This window comes from Mangifera indica, chromosome 8 (genome assembly GCF_011075055.1).
Source record: "Mangifera indica cultivar Alphonso chromosome 8, CATAS_Mindica_2.1, whole genome shotgun sequence".
Lineage (NCBI taxonomy): Eukaryota > Viridiplantae > Streptophyta > Magnoliopsida > Sapindales > Anacardiaceae > Mangifera > Mangifera indica.
The window spans coordinates 1,674,455-1,691,726 of NC_058144.1; the positions used below are offsets into that span (position 1 = coordinate 1,674,455).

The window sequence follows — 17,272 nt, forward strand, 5'->3', positions numbered from 1 at the left end:
CTGTGTTAGGGTTTAAATGGAGCTCTCTTAACTCCAAATCTGAAAGGAAGTGATAGTAAAACACGGCTGCTAGTTCATGAATACCCCTGGCACTCTGCAGTTTGATGGGATGCACAGGCTAAGGGTTTGCATGACCTGGGAGACGTGTTTACTTTGATCTTTTTGGTATTGGAGTGAAGGGAGCACCGTTAGTTTCCAATATTTCTTGCCATTTTCTTCTTTTATTTACTTTCAGATCTTCTATGAAGGTTGAACTTGCAGTTGCATGTCTGGTGAAATCATTAATTATTTTTTTGTCAAAGATTTCAAGATCCTCAAAACTTAACTGCATTGACTCGATAAATTAACATAATTGTTTGTGGGCATTCTTCCTGTAGATTCATTACTATTTCATCAAACTAAGGTAATCTCAGCTTTCTACAGGAAACAAGATTGTTGACGCTAATCGCATAAGAGGCAGGTGGGATGGCTGACTTATTCGACTTGTTACAGTTCTGCTTGAAATTTATGGACCAGCCTACTGCCAGTATACTGCTCGAACTTCCTCAATATTGAAATATTGATCTCTATGATTTCAACGGGATGTCGCCAAAACATTTTTTAATTTAATTTCTACCTTTTATTCTTCTCTTTTAGAGAAAGCAAAGCAATCCACCGAAATCTAATATAGTTTATGTGACAAACAATGATCTCCACTGTTCTTTCCAAATATTTAAGTCTTCATCTACCCATGAACCCGTTTTAATTTTGTGGTCAACATTCAGGATATAAGTAGTACCATATATACAAAGTCAAAACCTCACTCATACGACTTAAAGAATTATGACCTAATCTCGGATATTTTCTTACCATTTATTTGTTTCACGTTTGATATTCATCAAGTGTCTTAATTAATTTATATTTTTTTTCTTGTATTCATAAAATATTCACAGTGAGATATTGTTTTAATTAATAAAAGTAGAAAAGGAAAGATGCTCACCGGCGGAAATTTCGCCATGGTATGCAACGTTGCACCAATTAATGAAAAGAAGAGAATCCACAGATTCATTATTTACATCTTTCGAAATCAGTGGACTGGAACGGATTCGGTCTGAAATTCCATCTAGATACTCGTGCCTCGTCCTGTATAAGACACCTCCTTTCTTCATCTTCACAAAAAACAAAACACACACACACACACACACACACAAAACTACTCTGTTACGGGGTTAATTTGTGAGCTGCAAATGGAGAGCTCTCTTTTCACTCCAAGTTCGAAAGGAGGTGACGTCAGATCACGGCTGCCAGTTCATGAATACCCCTTGCCTGCGCTCTCTTCATGCGCAGTCTTAGGGTTTGCATGACCTGGGAGACGAGCCCGCCTTCCATAGTTTTCGTACTTGTAGTGAAGGGAGCTCTACGTACGCATTCTGGCCCTTCTTAACCTCTTTTTACTAAACTTAATTAACATCTTAATCTGTATGTATTCATTCAGGCCTTTAATCTGTTTGTAGCACCATTTATGAGAATCACCAGGCATAAATACCGATTTAAGCATGCCCATTATGGATCTTTTGAGGCGAACGACGATTCAAACTAAACGAAGTCCAGTTTGGTGAGGAGTTGTTGGGTTAATCATGCATTATATCTTTGATAGATCTGTTCATAAGAGATTCTGCCGAACTGTCATTTTCTGATTTTAGTTTGCTATGTTAAAATGATCTATTATAATTTAAAAAAAAAAAAAAAACTAATCTGTGTATTCTTGTCAAGGCTTTGAACATTTTCTTTATTTTACTTATTTCAATTTTTAACTGCAAATTTATACAAATAAATGTTTGAAAAACATGATTAATGACAAAAGTTAATTATCTACTCTTGAATATGATATTTTTTGCATCATTATTAATTTATCTTGTTTATATCAAACAAATTCTATTTATCTTATTATATGTAAAGTATGAACATGAATTAATATTAACTTTCAATTCTTTTTTTTTTTTGTAAAAGGATTAATTTTATATAAATAAATAAATATAAAACAACCAATCCAACAAGTAATTAATTATAATCTCCCTCTTTTCAATTTTGACATTAATCACAAAAAAAAGTTAAAATCGAAAAGTAAAAGTTCAATCAAATAACAATTTAAGAATCCGACAATAAGAATCCAATACAAAAGATAAAAATAAAGACACATAGCCAAATAATGTCAAGCTATAATAGAATCTTAATTATGTTATGAATTTTGGCTCAAATAAGATTACAGTTGTCAGTAATTAACCAGTTAAGAGAACTATTTGTGCAAGGATGTGTTTAAAATTATCTTTACAGTAGAAGTGATGAGTGATATTTCATTGGAGCAAGGAGAATTAATGAAAAGTCGGTTAGGCCATGATCTCTCTCTTTTCAATTTGGACATCAATCACAAAAAATTTAAAATTAGAAAGTAAAAGTTCAACCAAATAACAATATAAAAATCCAACAATGAGAATCCAATACAAAAGATAAGAATAAAGACATACGTTGAATAATGTTAAACTGTGATAAAATCTTAAATCCGAAGATTATGCTATAAATCTTGGCTCAAACAAGATTACAGATGTCAGTAATTGACTGGTTGAGAGGACTATCTGTATATAAATAAATAAATATAAAACAACTAATCCAACAAGTAATTAATCATAATCTCCCTCTTCTCAATTTTGACATTAATCACAAAAAAGTTAAAATCGAAAAGTAAAAGTTCAACCAAATAACAATCTAAGAATCCAACAATAAGAATCCAATGTAAAAGATAAAAATAAAGACACGTTGCCAAATAATGTCAAGCTATAATAAAATATTAATTATGCTATGAATTTTGGCTCAAATAAGATTACAGTTGTCAATAATTGACTAATTAAGAGAACTAACTGTGCAATGATGTGTTTAAAGTTATCTTTGCAGTAGAAGTGATGAGTGATATTTCATTGGAGCAAGGAGAATTAATGAAAAGTCGGTCAGGCCATAATCTCTCTCTTTTCAATTTGGACATCAATCACAAAAAATTTAAAATTGGAAAGTAAAAGTTCAACCAAATAACAATCTAAAAATCCGACAATAAGAATCCAATACAAAATATAAGAATAAAGACATACGTTGAATAATGTTAAACTGTGATAAAATCTTAAACTTGAAGATTATGCTATAAATCTTGGCTCAAATAAAAGTACATATATCAGTAATTGATTGGTTGAGAGAACTATCTGTATATAAATAAATAAATATAAAACAACCAATCCAATAAGTAATTAATCATAATCTCTCTCTTTTCAATTTTGTCATTAATCACAAAAAAAATTAAAATTGAAAAGTAAAAGTTCAACTAAATAACAATTTAAAAATCCGACAATAAGAATCCAATGCAAAAGATAAAAATAAAGACACATAGCCAAATAATATCAAGCTATAATAGAATCTTAATTATGTTATGAATTTTGGCTCAAATAAGATTGCAGTTGTCAGTAATTAACAGTTAAGAGAACTATCTGTGCAAGGATGTGTTTAAAGTTATCTTTGTAGTAGAAGTGATGAGTGATTTTATTGGAGCAAGGAGAATTAATGAAAAGTTGGTCAGGCCATAATCTTTCTCTTTTCAATTTGGACATCAATCACAAAAAATTTAAAATTAGAAAGTAAAAGTTCAACCAAATAACAATCTAAAAGTCCCACAATAAAAATCAAATACAAAAGATTAGAATAAAGACATACGTTGAATAATGTTAAACTGTGATAAAATCTTAAACCCGAAGATTATGCTATAAATCTTGGCTCAAACAAGATTACAGATATCAGTAATTGACTGGTTGAGAGGACTATCTGTATATAAATAAATAAATAAGTATAAAACAACCAATCCAACAAGTAATTAATCATAATCTCCCTCTTTTCAATTCTAACATTAATCACAAAAAAAGTTAAAATCGAAAAGTAAAGGTTCAACCAAATAACAATTAAGAATTTAACAATAAGAATTCGACAATAAGAATCCAATACAAAAGATAAAAATAAAGACACATAACCAAATAATGTCAAGCTATAATAGAATCTTAATTATGCTATGAATTTTGGCTCAAATAAGATTACAGTTGTCAGTAATTGACTAATTAAGAGAACTATTTGTGCAATGATGTGTTTAAAGTTATCTTTGTAGTAGAAGTGATGAGTGATATTTCATCGGAGCAAGGAGAATTAATGAAAAGTCGGTTAGGCCATAATCTCTCTCTTTTCAATTAGGACATTAATCACAAAAAATTTAAAATTAGAAAGTAAAAGTTCAACCAAATAACAATATAAAAATCCAATAATAAGAATCTAATACAAAAGATAAGAATAAAGACATACGTTAAATAATGTTAAATATGATAAAATCTTAAACCCAAAGATTATGCTATAAATCTTGGCTCAAACAAGATTACAGATGTCAATAATTGACTGGTTGAGAGAACTATCTGTATAAGGATGTGTCTAAAGTTATCTTTGCAGTGGAAGTGATAAGTGATATTAAATTGGAGTAAGGAAAATTAATGAAAAGATGGTCAGGCCATAAATGTCTTAACTTAAACTTCCCTCCATACATAGGAAGAGAAAACACACCTAAAGAATAAAAGTTTTGTAGGATTCAAAGGAGAATACGTGTAGAGCACACTCAAATGAAAACAATAGAAAATTGTAATAATTTTGTTTTATAATTATTATATATTATTTGATTGAGGTTTGATAATTCAATTTGGAGGATCTTATATTTAAAATAATTATATATTTTTTAAAATTATAATCAACCCTAAAAAATAACTTCAAAATTATTCTTATAAATAAAGTATATGGTATGAATATGAATTATAGATGTCAACTATTATTTGTTATGATTGTGAACTAACTATTATGCTGACTGTTATTTGTTATTACTGAGATTAGATTTGATTCGAATAGCTCTTAAGAAAATTAGTTTAAGATTTGTTCGACTCTAAAAGATACATCTCAAGATCAACAAGTTTAAACTCAATCTTAACTAAAAAGACAATTTAATTTTAAATTTGATTTGAGTCAGGTTAAACTCAAAGTTTAACCAAATGATAATTAAATTGTTTTCATAAATAAACAAAGTTTAAGTTAATCTAAATATTTAAATTTGAGTCGGTTCATATCAAATTTAAACTTAATTTTTGTTTTTAGCCAATTTCAAGCATAAACTCTTTGATATGAAGATATTTATTTATGTTTGAATCGATTTTAAACTAGACTTTGTTTAACCTTATTGCATATCGAATTCAATCCAAATAATAACAATAATTAGTTGAATTATTTCATAAGTATAATAAATGAACATCAATTATGATCACACTTGCCAGTTTATAATCATAACTAATAATAACAATTAACGAATATAATAATTAATTTATAGCCATAACAAATAATAATTACTAATCAATAATATTGTACTATTTTGAAGTTATTTCATAGGTTAATAATAATATTAAAGAATGTATAATTATTTCAAGAATAAGATCTTTAAATTAGATTATAAAATCTCAGTCATACACTAGTTGAATGGTTTTAAATACAAGATTCTCTAACGAACTCTTGCCCTTGAGGTGAAACTTGCTTGATCTTAAATTTAAACTCAAGTAACTCTTGAATCTAACACTAGACTTACACTAAACAAAACCATTAAAATCCAAACCTGAAGTAGCATATAAGAAAATCAGGAATTAAGATATGAAGCAACTTAATTGTTCATATATATATATATGTTGAAACCAACGAAGAAATACTAATATATGGAAAGTTCGATGGAAGGATTCCCATAACCAGCACTAATTTAATGTGCGGTGTAAGATTTCACCAATTTTTGGCAAGAAAATTCCACATGATATTTTGACATATATGTTTCAAATCCAACAAGCAAAATTACATCTAAAACCCTTGTGTGAGTCTATAAAAGGACCCTCATGTTCACAAGCTCTCACAACACAAAACAAACTTGTTTCTCTTGTCTGTATAATAGCATTATATGTAGGTATTGCACTTGTATTTTGAGTTGAGTTGTGTTGAATAATAGCTAAAATGTGTTAGGGTTTGAACGGAGCTCTTTTATCTCCATGTCAGAAAGGAGATGACAGTAAAACACGGCTGCTAGTTCATGAACACCCCTGGCTCTTTGCAGTTTGATGGGATGCACAGGCTAAGGGTTTGCATGACCTGGGAGACGTGTTTACTTTGATCCTTTTGGTTTGGAGTGAAGGGAGCTCCGTTAGTTTCCAATATTTCTTTTTCTTACCTTTTTTCTGCTTTTATTTACTTTCAGATCTTCTACAAAGGTATATTGCCACTGGAGTTGAACCAGCCGTTGCATGTCTGGTGAAATCATAAATCTATTTTTTTAAAGATTCAAAGATCCCCAAAACTTAACTGCATTGACTCAACAAAATAACATCAAATTTCTATCCTGCATTATTTTTGCGCGTTCTTCATCCAGATTCATTATGATTTCATAACACCATGGTAATCATACCCTTTCCACAGGAAACAAGATTGTTGACGTTATCGCAGTTGGGATGATTGACTTATTCGACTTTTTCCGGTTCTGCTTATTGCTTAAAGTTTACGGACCAGCCTATTGCCAATATAATGCTCGAACCCGATGCTTTCAATGGGATGTTGCCAAGACAGACTTGAAATACTGTTAAATAAGTAAAGGAATAACTTTTACTTACTTTCCTTTTGTGTTTTGTTATTGCAGAATATTTCTTCTATTGTGCTGAGCTGTTGAGTATAAATGGAACTTAACTTTATATGGAATTTTTAGTATGGGTGAATTCATAGCACAGAAAACTCGTCTATTAATTTACTTTAAAAATAAATTTGAATTAACACGATTCAACCCCAAGCATATAAAGAAAGGGCCATCATTCACAAACAAAATTTGAAAATAATGGTTTAGGGCAAGCCATTCACAAGTACAACTTTATAACAAAGAAAAGATAATTGAAGGGCTTTCCAAACAAAAACTTGCTGGTTTCTTACTAATCAATTCACGCAAAATGATAATTTTATATTTTTTGTTCCATAATTATTTGATATTCCCCTTGAATCCACCTTTAATGGTGTAAGCATCGAGAGCCTCGAGTTATTCACCATTGACTCGTAAGTTGTGACTGTGAGTACGACCGTCAACCTGGCTCCCTCACCCTAACTCACAAGAGTTTGTTAACTATTACTCCATCAGCGAATTGAAAAAGCTAAAAGATTGTTGCAGAAAGCTAGCCTGTAGCCATTGGCATTTCAGATTGCACGCATCTCTATATCTGACCCATCGTTTCGATGACTACTCACCTTTATTGGTCCCTACCATCTCAAAAGAGGAGAAAAATTAATTCATGGTTGTGGGTTTGTGCCCACCGTTACCATTCTCATTTTCCAAAAACCGGCCTGATTTTTCTCCTTCTGTCAGATACAAACAAATATCTATCTCTAAATATACAACGTTAAATCTCGACCATGTTTTATGATTGTAGATTATTTAAGAGGAGTTTGAACGGAGTAAGGGTTTAGTTGTGGTGGTGGTGAGTATGGCTACGGAGTGTTGGTTGTAGGTGTAGAAGGGAGCTACCTTTGGTCCAAAATGAAGGAGAGATGGTTTGACTCATTGGTACTAGTATTAGCCCAGCTTAAGGGCTTGCATGACCTAGGAGATTTGTTTGCCTTCTCCATTCGTTATTTGGATTGAAGGGAGCTCTGTTCTACTCTCTCACACACACCTCTCTTTATTACAAATTTCGTGTGGGTTTGATGTGCAGAACCTCAAGCTACAGCAAAAACGCAAAGATGTTTTGAAATTGATTCTTAGAGAAACTTTGGAAAATATTAGACGTCTGAGCTGAATGAGAATGTTTATTCTGTATCTGTATTCAACTGTTAGTTGCATGCTTCTCATAATTCAGTCCAATCTGGCCATTATCACACGCATGCTGGCCTTAGCCGCCGCGCAGAGTAAAAGCTATTTCATTAATTCTTAATTAATTGTGTTGTTTGAATTTGTTTCTACCAGGTCATAGGTGACATGTTTGAATATCAGAAAGCTTGGAGGCACACGCTTCTTTTCTGGTCATACCATAAGCCATATTCACATGTATCATCATATAATAGTGTTATTTTACTTTTTATTTAAAATTATTTTAATTATATAATAAGTGTTTTTTTAAAATTATTTTAACATGAAAAAGAAAATAAAAATAAATAAAACATGCATAGTAACGGTGCACAATCTTGGCTAGTTTTAATAATCAATAAGAATAATTGTATAAACATGTCAAAATGGAAACTTTATAGTTAGAATGATAGTGTGAACGTAAATGTCAAACTTTGCATCTAAATCTACTTTGAAACCGATTAATTTCAATAAAAGAATCATTAGCAGGATAATTGACCGTTTTCTTTACATAATTAGCAGATTTGAAGATTGAATTTAAAAAAAAAAAAAAAACTGACCTTGATTCGTATTCCCGTGTACAGCGGCTGATCTCTACGATTTGAGACAATCCAGGAGGCCAAATTACTATTCCCACCCTAACATTTATAAAACTACTGGTGTATCCTTTAAATTTAAAAAAATTATTTTTTACTCTCGATAAACTTAGATATGAGTTTGATAGTTTTTATCACTTGCAATATATTATATTTTTACAATAAATTATAATTTTTTTAATTATTATAAAAAATAAAAAATTATCTCAAAAATATATTATTTAGGATATTATTATATTTGATAAAATTAAAATATATAAATTATTTAATTTATTATACTAAAATAATTTATTATGTTAAACAATAAGAATAAACCTACAATAAAATAAAATTGAAAAAGGGCTGAATGAGATAAAACTAGAGTTAAACTACAATAAATTAGAATGATGAGACTACAAAGTCTAGCAACTATTACAAAGAAATTGTTGTTAATATCTTCGATGGTCAGCACAAGTGATACAGCAATTGTTGGCTAGAGCCGCCGCAAACAGCTCTATCAATGGCTAACCGCGTTGCTGTATTGGTGGCCATGGAAATGTTGTTGCATTGCAATTGGCATCTATGACTTTGTTCATAAATGAAATATAAAGGACAAGAATGAAGAAAAAAATAATCTTTATAAATGTATTACGGTTTCATATCCTTCACTTTTTATATTTATTTATAAAATATAATTAATAAATATATATATATATTATATTTTAAATTATTTATCATAATATTGATATTATAATAATATTTAAGTGGACGGAAAAAAAAAATTTATTTCAATAGGGGATTCTCTATAGCAGTGATAGGACTATCTCCTCCCCAGATGCTGTATTGCCATCCCTAAAGAAATAAGGAAGGAATACAGAAGATAAAAAGGAGAGAGACGGAGGAGGAGAAGAAAAAGGGTACAGTATAAAAAAAAAAAGGAAAGGGATGGATGAAGAGAAAGTAAAAAAAAAAGTTAGAGTTTTGATTGGAAGTACAAAAAGTCCAAAATGTCCTCCACATAACTTGAAAATTTATATCAGTTAAATTTGACAGAAAAAATTAACGGAATAGGGTTAACTACAATGAATGAAACTAGCGGGCACTTAGGTGATATCGTGAAACGTATGGGGCTGCAAAATGATAGATGAAAAAATAAAAGCGTTACAATGAAGAGTCAAGGCGGAGGGGCATCCGTAACTGACGGTCTCTGATTTAAAAAACGGACACAACAGTATATAGGTGAATATCAGTAAGCCAAGCCAAGATAACGACAAAATTGCTGTCTTAATGTTTGTGCTGCGTCGTCCTCTCCAAACAAAAGATAAAATTATAAAATAATATTATTAATAAATTATTTAATTATTTAAAGATGAATTTTTAATTAAAATATTTTATTTTTAACGTGTTTAAAAAATTTTATTTAATTTTTTACCTATTTTAAATTCGCAAATAGATCTCTACACTATTGTTCTAAAAATAGAGCTATTTTAATTAAATTTCTTTAAAAATTTTATATCAACTAATTTATAACGGATAACAATAATAATATAAAATAAAATAATACAGTTTTTTTTTTTTGTTAAGTAAAATAGTACAGTTAATATACACAAAACAAGATGACCGATTCAGTCATGGCCATTTACAGACAACGCCAGGTCACACTATATTAGGGTTTCACATGTCTCTCTCTTATTGATAATTAGCAGCGACAGAGCTATAGGCTTATTGATAGACGGAGAGAAAAGAAAGCAAGAGGTTTAGTTTTAGGATATAATGAGAGAGACGAATACGGATCTATTTGACCCGAGAACAGAAATGGACTCTGATTCCTCACGTACTGCATCAGCTTCCGATGGAGATTTCGGCTTCGCTTTCAATGATAGTAATTTCTCGGACCGCCTTCTTATGATTGAGATCATGGACGACCAGTCAGATAGCAGGCTCGACGGTGAGGGTTGTAATAGTATTGCTGATTGGGCGAGGCACCACAATAGACGGAGAGAAGATATCAAAAAATATGACTGTAAGTGCTTTTTTCTTAATTTGAATTCAGAGAAGGTTGAGGCAAATGGAAAGTAAAATTTCTTTTTCTCTTTTAATAATTTGATAATGGAAACCATTTGTCGGTTCGGAAAGATGAGAGACAATACAATCAGAAATAAGGCGATTAATTTACTTAAAAGGAATTCTCGTCGTTTACAACCTACTATTGGAAATGGGTAAAATATGCGCTTCAGGCTTGTTGATTTTCTATTGTAATTTTTGTCAAATAATTCTAGCTATATCTTAATATTTGCTATGCAAGTACGGCACTTTGGTTGCTCTGATTTAAAACTTTTTTGCTTTAATTTTGACCTGGAAAAGCTTGGATTGAAAATTTAAGGCTTTTGTTACAGTGATTGGAACGTAGCTTCAAGTATGTGTTCATGGTATTAGTTGATAGAGATTTTGTATTGAAGATTATGATTATCATAATTTTAATAGTGTGTATTGCTTTAAGTATGTGGATCATTGTTCTTAGCTTGTCATTTTATTTCCCTTGATCAGTGCCTAAACATTCATTTCAGTGTAGTACTAGCTAGCAAAAATATATTTATTAAAAGTACAATGAAAGAATGTGGGCTAGCTTATGATGAAAGCCATATGTTTTGGTTGATCAAATTGTGTTGGGCCTTGATGGAGGTTGGCTAAATGGAGTTTGTAGCTGTTTAGTTGGAAACTGTAGTGTCTTAAGCTGAGATGAATTAATTGATGGCACATTGTACCCATAGGCAAACCCATGGATTTTCCTTGATGAAAGAATTGTAATGAGTGCTGGGTATTATTGCTCTGTGTTTGCGTGGGCTTCTTTGGGTATATGAGTACATATGGAATATATTTTGGTTCTCTGGTGTACATGGATAGTGATTGACACATGCAATTTTTTTCAGCAGTAGATCTCTTTCTTTGTCCCGAGGAGCAGATTTTAAATGTTAACCAGCCTGATATGGATGATTCTGTGGGCTGTGAAAATCAAGACGAGGAAGCAGAGGCAATGATAGAAGAGTCACCTTCAGGTAGTGATACTTTTCTTTAAAAAAAATCTAATGAATGTGGTGCATGCTTTTATTATTATTTTTTAAAAATCCTTATGGGATTTTGTTTGATCAATTAACTAGAGGCTTCAATAATCTTCCATTCTTCTTTTTGACCTCACTCAAACTGTGATGATACAAAAACTAAAAGGAGGACATAGACTAGGGCTTTAGTTAGCCAAAGTTCAAAGGATGAGTGAGCAGAGTTTATTATAGGAAACATGAGAGATTTTTTTATGTTAATGCTGATGCAAAAGACTGTCAGCTAAGCAAATGTGGATTGCTAGCTTTTGGACTGAATTATTTGCTTATGGGATTTCCAAGATTTTGTTTTAAATTTTTGCATCTAAGCCACTTTTATGACATTAAAAACTCTTGTTTCTTAATTATGTGCAATATACTAATTTGTTAATTACTAGTTTACTCTTGTGAGAGGAGTAATCTGTTGCTTTTCATCGTCATGTACAATTTTAAGCCTTTGTAAAACTTTTTCAGGTGACGAAGCTGTAAATGTCAACGAATCAAGTTGGAGTATGGATGGTTCAACAGTTGTGAGAGTTAAAACGTTGCACATAAGTTCTCCTATTCTAGCAGCAAAAAGTCCATTCTTCTACAAGGTAATATTATTATCATTATTCTTGATTTTTAATTTAAATATTACTTCTTGCTATGATCCCTGATTGGTGGTTTTTCCTTACTGATTGCTGTAGCTCTTCTCAAATGGGATGAAGGAGTCAGAGCAGCGACATGTAACCCTCCGAATCAGTGCATCCGGTATAGTCAATTCACAACAGCTAGTACAAGCTGAAGCAACTATATTTGTCTTTGTGGAATTTCTTGACTATTTGTGCATTATTGAACACATTTCTTATTTCATTTGTCCTAAGTCCATTGTTTTATTTGTAGTCAAGTATAAACTTGACAATTTTCACCTGATGAAGTTTGCTCACAATTTCTGTACCCTTAATTTTTTCTCTGGAACAGAGGAAGCTGCCCTCATGGAGGTCCTGAATTTTATGTATAGCAATACCTTATCCACCACTACTGCTCCTGCTTTGCTTGATGTGCTAATGGCTGCTGACAAATTTGAAGTTGCTTCATGCATGAGATACTGCAGTCGACAATTGAGAAATATGCCCATGACACCAGAGTCTGCATTGCTTTATTTAGAGCTTCCTTCCAGTGTCTTAATGGCTGAAGCAGTCCAGCCATTGACTGATGCTGCAAAGCAGTACCTTGCTTGCCGTTATAAGGACATTACCAAGTTAGTTCTCTCTTTATCAATGTGATGTTTCCTTGACTTGAAATTGGAGATTTTTAACCATTGTAACAGATGTCTTATCTAACACTAATGCTGCAGAATTAAAAAAAAAAGTATTAATGTTTTGTTGTTTGGAGGCTTATTTGAGTTTTGTACTTTTCATCAGGTTCCAAAATGAGGTAATGGTTTTGCCCTTAGCTGGAATTGAGGCAATATTGTCTAGTGATGATCTTCAAGTTGCATCAGAAGATGCAGTTTATGATTTTGTGTTGAAATGGGCTAGGACCCAGTACCCTACAGTGGAGGAGAGGAGGGAAGTTCTGGGTTCATGTCTGGCACGATTCATTCGATTTCCTTATTTAAGCTGCCGGAAGCTTAAGAAGGTTCTAACTTGTAATGACTTTGATCATGATGTTGCATCCAAGTTAGTGCTTGAGGCACTGTTTTTTAAAGCAGAAGCCCCACATCGGCAAAGAACATTGGCTGCAGAGGAGTCTGTCACAGTGAATCGTCGGTTTGTTGAACGTGCATACAAGTATCGGCCTGTTAAGGTGGTAGAATTTGAACTTCCTTGGCAGCAATGTGTAGTGTATCTTGACTTGAAGCATGAGGAGTGTGCTAATCTGTTTCCATCCGGGCGGGTGTATTCTCAGGCATTCCACCTCGGTGGACAGGGCTTTTTCTTGTCTGCTCACTGCAACATGGATCAGCAAAGCTCTTTTCATTGTTTTGGGCTGTTTCTGGGGATGCAGGAGAAGGGATCAGTGAGTTTTGCTGTCGATTATGAGTTTGCGGTCCGGTCGAAGCCAACTGAGGGGTTTGTTAGCAAATACAAAGGTAACTATACCTTCACTGGTGGAAAAGCAGTTGGGTACAGAAACTTGTTTGCCATACCATGGGCCTCATTCATGGCTGAAGACAGTCTTTACTTCATAAATGGAATACTCCATCTTAGGGCTGAGCTTACTATAAGGCACTAGCTCTTTGCTTTCCATCATTCTCCTGGCCTCCTCCCAATGAAACCGATTTTGGTATCACTAACCTCTTTCATCTCTTGACTGGAACTGAATATAAAAATGTAATAAGTAGTCACAACATTCACTGGATGTGTTGCTATGGAAGTTGATACACAATTAGATAATCCCTTTTGCCCGAGGCTGAACTTTGCTTTGAAACTGAGTGGTGAGAAGAATTGTAAATGTGTAGGGCTCTGTGTTCTGACTGTTTTCAGTTTAAGAATGCAGCTCTTGAGGACCTTACGGTTCTCAACTGTTATAATCTGTGGTTTGAAATTTGATGATTTATTTGTAAGCAAACATGGTTCTTACTTCTCACCAGGAGAAACAATTCTAATTTTTTACTTGCTGAGCTTTGATTCAATTGTTAAATTTGGCCTTTTTTCACCTGCTAAAAGCTCTTTAAGTTTGATTTGTTGTTCATATAAAATTCATTTACATTCATATCTGCTTGTATACAAAATGGAAATTTTATTGCAAGTCAAATTTAACATTATCGTTGATGACTGATGAATTGAATAGACACAGCTGAACATTTTCGAGTGATTCTGATTAGGGTTCTTCATATTGAATTCGTATGGATTGAATGTTTTACACTTAACTATAATCCTTTTGCACAGAAACTACTAACATAGCATTTCTATTCAATTTCAAGCCATAAAAGCATTCACAGAAGCCATACACTCTAAATTGACGTGTTTTATTACATGAAGAAATTGAGACATACGACCATGAAAGGTATCCGTTCAGAGCCTACTCTAAATTACAGGATACAAATGCCTCTTATACATTGGAATAGAGGGCTAAAATAAACAATGATTGGGAACAAATATAAACCGCCGCCCATATGAAATATCTATTCGGTTCCAGCAATCTTCTTCTTCAATGCTTCAATATCCGTGGCCAGTTCTTTTCTGCTAGACTGAAGAAATAGTTCAAAGTCATTAGAATTCAATCTTCTTAAAGGCACGAAACAAATTACTGATGTTTCTAAACCTTAATAAATGAATTTTGTTTCTAGAGCTGAGAAGTTTGAGGCCAAAAAGGCCATTCCAGACACATGCCGTATATCTTTTTGCAAGCCATTCCACACAATTTACCAGCGCTGTTCAAAATATTTGGTTTAACAATGTAAATATCCAGATGCTCCCTTTTCATTTTCATTGTTAAAAGGAGAGAATTGCATATTCATACAATACAACATCAGTTTTAACTATCGGCCGAGAGACCAAAAAACTAAAAGCATGTGAGTTTTGACTGTCTCTTTATCTTACCTTAAAGAGAAGGTATCTGTATACAAACCATCCAGTATAACCAAGCCCAACTAACTCCATGATCTTAGGAAGCTGGTAAGATTATACAACATTTCAGTTTGGTTAATTGGTATTCGGGAAAGAGAAGAAAAAAGATAGCAGAGCTAAATGTAAACAAGAAATCATAACTAAACAGTCAAAAACTCAGAGGACAGTAGTATGCTCAAGAATTACAAATAAAACAGAAAGAAGCATGGGTTGTTTTAAAAATCACATACCAATGGGATTGAATTGATGGCACTAACAACAATTGATGATAGCCATACAGCAACAATCGCCCCACCTCCATAAAGAATTACTGTGGACTTGTTTTCAACGGCATCCCACTATTTCACATAACCAAAGAACAATAAGTTAACACTGATAATCCAATTTAATCAAGAAGGTTGAATTCCCCTTGTCAGCTTTGTTTCTCACCTTTTCCTTCAAGTCTGTAAATAGTTCACCAGCATCAACTGGACTCTCTTCTGAAGATGCTCTGGTCTGGAGGGAAGAAAACCTTCGGGACCCTATTTGGGAGGCAAAAACGTATCGGTAGTACAAAGATAACAAATTTTCAAGGGAATTGCCTAAATAAAAACAAACAATGAATGTGAAATTAATTAATTATGCAAGTTCTTCAAACATTTTAAACAGTGGCTCATAATATGTGTATTATAAGCATTTAAATTGAGAAAGGTTTGCTTATAAGCGGGCTTGTAACGCAGATATAGTTTGGAAATAGCTCAAAAACAAAATCATAAAACACTCTGTATCTAGAAGGTACAACGAACCGGGCGGAGATGTTACAGGGCTAGACTGTAACTAAGGCAAAATAAAATGAAATTTTTGGAGCTCTTACTTGCAGTTGCAACTATAAAATTTATTTCAACATAATCGATTTCTAAAGAAGATGGTATTATTTCGGTAATATAATCGTAACAGCATTATCATCCACCTTCAAGTCCTAAATTATTGTACTCCAAGAAAAATTTTTGATATTACTGGCCATCAAAAGTTAATCGGTTATTATTTCTGCAGGTAATCCAACATTGATGCATAGTTGAACTTTCACCAAGCAACAAAAATGCAAGCTTGTAAACAGCATTAATAAATCAATGTGCGTTGTACCTGAGACTTGTGTAATGGAAGAAGAGAAAGATGAGATAGACAAACGAGGAGGAAGATAAGGAAGAGCAGAGAAGCAAGGAGATTTGACGGAGGAGGATGCGTGGACACGTGGAGTCAACACAGCAGTGGCCGCCGCATACGCCGTCGCTGCCATTTGATTGATAATTTGTCCGGTCGAGTGACACTCTTATCTTCGCGCTGGACTTTTTGTTTCTGGTTTGTAATATTTTTGTTTTAATTAAGTTTGTCTATGGATATTATATTCTAATATTTCGGACACAAATTTTTCTCTGATTGACACGTGGATCCCCTCGTCATTCTGATTGGCTGCTTTTCTATCTGCTATCCATACGATTGACGGGTCTCTGATACATGGCTTAGGCTACCAGAGAGAGTCTGGATTCCCTGCGGAACGGAGTAGAGAATCGTTTTGTTGTGCTGTGTCGAATATATATTACTATATGTGCAAACGACTTGTCGTCTAACTTTGTTTATTATTTTTTGCTGTACAATTCAATACTTTATTCAAATTATAATTATTAGTATTTTATAATATACAAAATATAATTTATAATATAATAAATTTAAAATAAAAAATTATATATATTATAAAATATATCAAAATTGATATGATTTGATGAACCTATTATAAGATATAAGATATTTTATATGATATTATTAATATAAATTAATATTTTTTTAAATAACATCATAAAGGTGTATTTAAAATGTTTTATTAAGATAATACCATAAAAATTAAAATTTTTTTATTATTATGATTATTTAAAAAAAAAAGCACAATATGTAATACAAAATTCAAAAAATTAATTTTTCAATTCACCAGACACTATTCACATTGATTTGTGATGAACAATCCAGCCAATGAACTGTCACGTTAAAAAATATAAAATACCATATTAAATATGAGATAAATATTTTTTTCACGTACAAGGAAGAATAATAGGAAGAGAG

General features: G+C 32.2%; 2 protein-coding genes and 1 long non-coding RNA gene across 5 annotated transcripts; 2 read left to right on the top strand and 1 right to left on the bottom strand.

The window, feature by feature from the left end:
• The first annotated feature begins 5,961 nt into the window (after positions 1-5,961).
• Positions 5,962-6,822, top strand: LOC123224508. Its single transcript, XR_006503985.1, has 2 exons — positions 5,962-6,040; positions 6,329-6,822. It is a non-coding gene; the product is annotated as an uncharacterized LOC123224508 (long non-coding RNA).
• A 3,325-nt stretch (positions 6,823-10,147) lies between these two features.
• LOC123223558 (BTB/POZ domain-containing protein POB1-like) lies at positions 10,148-14,249 on the top strand. 2 transcript variants are annotated; one of them, XM_044646760.1, is made up of 6 exons: positions 10,148-10,549; positions 11,460-11,582; positions 12,096-12,217; positions 12,311-12,374; positions 12,585-12,864; positions 13,028-14,249. In XM_044646760.1, the coding sequence occupies exons 1-6, from the start codon at positions 10,300-10,302 to the stop codon at positions 13,839-13,841; spliced, it is 1,653 nt and encodes a 550-aa protein (XP_044502695.1). In that variant the 5' UTR covers positions 10,148-10,299; the 3' UTR covers positions 13,842-14,249. The 2 variants fall into 2 exon arrangements, with proteins under 2 accessions (XP_044502695.1, XP_044502694.1); XM_044646759.1 differs by having other exon boundaries at positions 10,149-10,549; positions 11,457-11,582.
• A 307-nt stretch (positions 14,250-14,556) lies between these two features.
• On the bottom strand, positions 14,557-16,541 carry LOC123223560 (protein CURVATURE THYLAKOID 1A, chloroplastic-like). 2 transcript variants are annotated; one of them, XM_044646763.1, is made up of 5 exons: positions 16,301-16,541; positions 15,608-15,759; positions 15,409-15,516; positions 15,152-15,223; positions 14,557-14,799 (listed from the first exon to the last, which is right to left on the bottom strand). In XM_044646763.1, exons 1-5 carry the CDS (start codon positions 16,452-16,454, stop codon positions 14,734-14,736), a joined length of 552 nt encoding a protein of 183 aa, XP_044502698.1. In that variant the 5' UTR covers positions 16,455-16,541; the 3' UTR covers positions 14,557-14,733. The 2 variants fall into 2 exon arrangements, with proteins under 2 accessions (XP_044502698.1, XP_044502699.1); XM_044646764.1 differs by having other exon boundaries at positions 15,608-15,699; positions 16,301-16,538.
• Between the last annotated feature and the right edge of the window lie 731 nt (positions 16,542-17,272).